Here is a 3,118-nt window from a genome sequence, read left to right as displayed (position 1 = left end):
GACTGATCTGATAGTGTCTGAGAAGAGAGAGAGAGTCGTGGGTTCGATCCCCTCCTATTACTACTAATCCATATCTTATTATCCAACCAATAGAATGCCATAACATGATCATAGAAAGGCTTAGATTTAGGATGATTCCTCGGTATCTGATAATAATGTGATACTTACACTATCAATATTACTATTACCCCAAACATCTTTATGAACATCTGTTTATATAACATTAATTGTGGAGTAGTAGTATTATCAAAGGCAGCATCAAAGTGTAGTAGAGGTCTTGAACCACGTAGACAGTTACCAGTAAGCTTCATTTCACCAAGGGTATGGACTAATAATACCAATACTACTACTACTACTACTACTACTACTACTACTACTACTACTACTAGATCTTGTTGTTGTTATTACCATTATGTATTTGGAATTTAGCAGTAGGACCATTAGGCATACATCCCATCCACATATAACAATATTGTGATTTACGACATTCCATATATCTAATATTATTATATATTAATATTATACTTATTATTATTACATGCAATTATTGCAACTCTTAAGTTCACATATCTCCTTTATATCTTGTAACCTCTGTTTCTTTTCTACTTTAGGTTCTGATTTACTATGGACACATATCCTTTTAATATCTTCCAATAAATGACGATATCTAATAATAGCAGTTAACCATATACACTAATATCCCCACCACGACCATCATCATATTACCGTGATGTTATGCCTCTACTACCAAATACCAATACGCGTTGTCTATTACGCCATCTATGTTCCGTTTTAATGTACCTTAATAACCATAATATTAATACTCAAGTAATAGAATAATAATACTCAGCCTCCTCCAAGTAATAAGGATCCTTATTCACTTCCTCCTCCACCTCTTCATGATGATGATGCAGCTCCGGATGATTATCTTCTTTACTAGAGTCCGTCATTACTCTACACGATAATGTCGCCTTCAGGCCGATGATACCCCAACTTCAGCATTCCGCGCACGCCATTGTAATCGATTATAATAGAGGTCAGTCTTACATTCTTCTGAGTAACTATGAGTAGTCTATTGGTTCGTAACATCACTACACTATACACCTGCAATGGTAGTAGTAATGCGGTATTGTTGTTATATGTATTGGTAGTAGGTGTCGATGGTGGGCTGGGATGCATTAATAATGCTACAGTTGCTTTTAAAGGGGATAAAGTGGTATATATTGGGAATGATAATAATGAGGATTATGACTATGATATTGTACTATCAGGTGAAGGTCTAGTAGCTATACCTGGTAGTAATATGACTATTATATAATACTCTTCATAATATACTTGTAGTAGGTATGGTAGATTGTCATACTCATACAGTATGGGCTGGTAGTAGAGCTAAGGAGTTTTCTAATAGATTAAATGGTGCTACTTATATAGATATATTACAACAGGGTGGTGGTATACTTAGTACTGTAATAATACTGATAATAATACTTATAATAGTAGTAATAATAGGTTCGAGATACACGTAATGCTACTCTACAGGAGCTGACTACATTATGTAATAAAAGGCTTATAACAATGCTCAATAATGGTGTTACTACTTGTGAGGTAGTAATAGTAGTAATATTATTACAATGAATAATAATTAATAATAGATTAAGTCGGGTTATGGTTTATGTGTTAATACTGAAAGGGATATGCTTATAGCAGCTAAACAGGCTACTGGATTAGTAGTAGGTGATGGTGGTGTTGGTGGACAACAATGCTATACACCTAGGGTTACTACTACCTTCTTAGGAGCACATACTGTAATATATACTTAATAGTATTAGTAGTAATATGGTTATTAGATACCATCAGAATATAAAGATAGGAGATATGCATATATTAGGCAGGTTGTTGAAGATCAATTACCAGTATGTGCACCATTAGCTGATAGTATTGATATATTCTGTGATAAAGGAGCATTTACATTACAGGAAGCAGATACTGTAATAATAATACTACTACTATGACCATTACCCTATTATTGTTTAGATATTAAGGTGTGGTAAAGATAAATATGGTTTATCGGTAAAAGCTCACGCAGAACAGATAGAGCATACCGGTTGTAGTAAGCTAGTAGCATCATTAGGAGGTATATCAGCAGATCATCTTGAAAGGATAGATAATGAAGGTTGTGAAGCTCTAAGTAAAGCTAATGTTGTTGCTGTTATGTTACCTGCAGCACAGCTATATTTAAAGGATATAACACCACCTATAGATCTATTAAGGCACAATAATGTAACTATGGCTATTGGTAGTGACCTTAATCCTGGTACTAGCCCAATACATGATCTATTAACAACAGCTACACTTGCATGTATAGTACAGGTAATAATAATACCTTACTAGTAGTAGTAGTATGGTGCTGTTGTTATTGTTGGTGTTGTAGGGTGTTACTATACCAGAAGCATTATTGGGTATAACTAGACATGCTGGACAGGCATTAGGTATCTCTAAAGCTGGATGGTTAGGAATACATGATAGTTATGCTGATATGGTATTAATACAACCACCTATAGGGGAACCTCCTACTATTGATGCTATTATACAACATATATCTGGTCATACTATTAGGGCTGTTATTAAGGATGGTCGAATTGTCTATAATAATGGTATATAATAAGAAGTGGAATAACAAGAAGAAGAAGAGGTGCTCCTTGTGCTCATGAGTGTGATGTTTCAATCTATAATTGAGTATTGAGTAATAGTAATAATACGTCCACCAAGTCTAGGTACAAGTAGTAGTATTGGTAGTCATATGGTAGGATAATAGAGGATAGTATTAGTAATACCGTTACTAATAGTGGTATAACAACAAACACTCCATAGGAGGTATAATAACTCTAATAGTAAAACATGAATAAGTACTACTATAAGGAGGATGATAATGAGTATAGTCAGGGATAGTATGGGAAAGGGGATATGATATCTCTATTATCGATCTCTATGATGATGATGATGTTGTTCAAGAGTTGGCTCTATTATCAGTTGAGTATAGTAGCTGTTGGTAGTAGTAGTACTAGGGTCTAGTATGAACATGACACTCCCTACTACTCTACTACTACCATACCACCAC

At 34.4% G+C, this 3,118-nt stretch overlaps 2 protein-coding genes across 2 annotated transcripts; one reads left to right on the top strand and one right to left on the bottom strand.

Moving 5' to 3' along the window:
• Nucleotides 1–64: 64 nt before the first annotated feature.
• Nucleotides 65–950, bottom strand: Pmar_PMAR025940 (Brix domain-containing protein 2; the record flags this gene model as incomplete). The annotated part of the gene is made up of 6 exons (XM_002775741.1): nucleotides 65–146; nucleotides 189–328; nucleotides 409–497; nucleotides 539–667; nucleotides 727–801; nucleotides 847–950. Coding segments are annotated over 6 exons (619 nt in total), but the record flags the coding sequence as incomplete, so codon positions are not given.
• Nucleotides 951–1,063: 113 nt separating this feature from the next.
• Nucleotides 1,064–2,662, top strand: Pmar_PMAR025939 (Imidazolonepropionase, putative; the record flags this gene model as incomplete). Its single annotated transcript, XM_002775740.1, has 9 exons — nucleotides 1,064–1,112; nucleotides 1,155–1,295; nucleotides 1,345–1,466; nucleotides 1,510–1,605; nucleotides 1,653–1,805; nucleotides 1,848–1,988; nucleotides 2,035–2,370; nucleotides 2,432–2,508; nucleotides 2,617–2,662. The coding sequence occupies 9 exons, from the start codon at nucleotides 1,064–1,066 to the stop codon at nucleotides 2,660–2,662; spliced, it is 1,161 nt and encodes a 386-aa protein (XP_002775786.1).
• Nucleotides 2,663–3,118: the final 456 nt, after the last annotated feature.

Source organism: Perkinsus marinus (assembly GCF_000006405.1).
Source record: "Perkinsus marinus ATCC 50983 genomic scaffold scf_1104296955356, whole genome shotgun sequence".
In the NCBI taxonomy this organism is placed as follows: domain Eukaryota; phylum Perkinsozoa; order Perkinsida; family Perkinsidae; genus Perkinsus; species Perkinsus marinus.
This window is presented reverse-complemented; position numbering and strand designations above follow the sequence as displayed.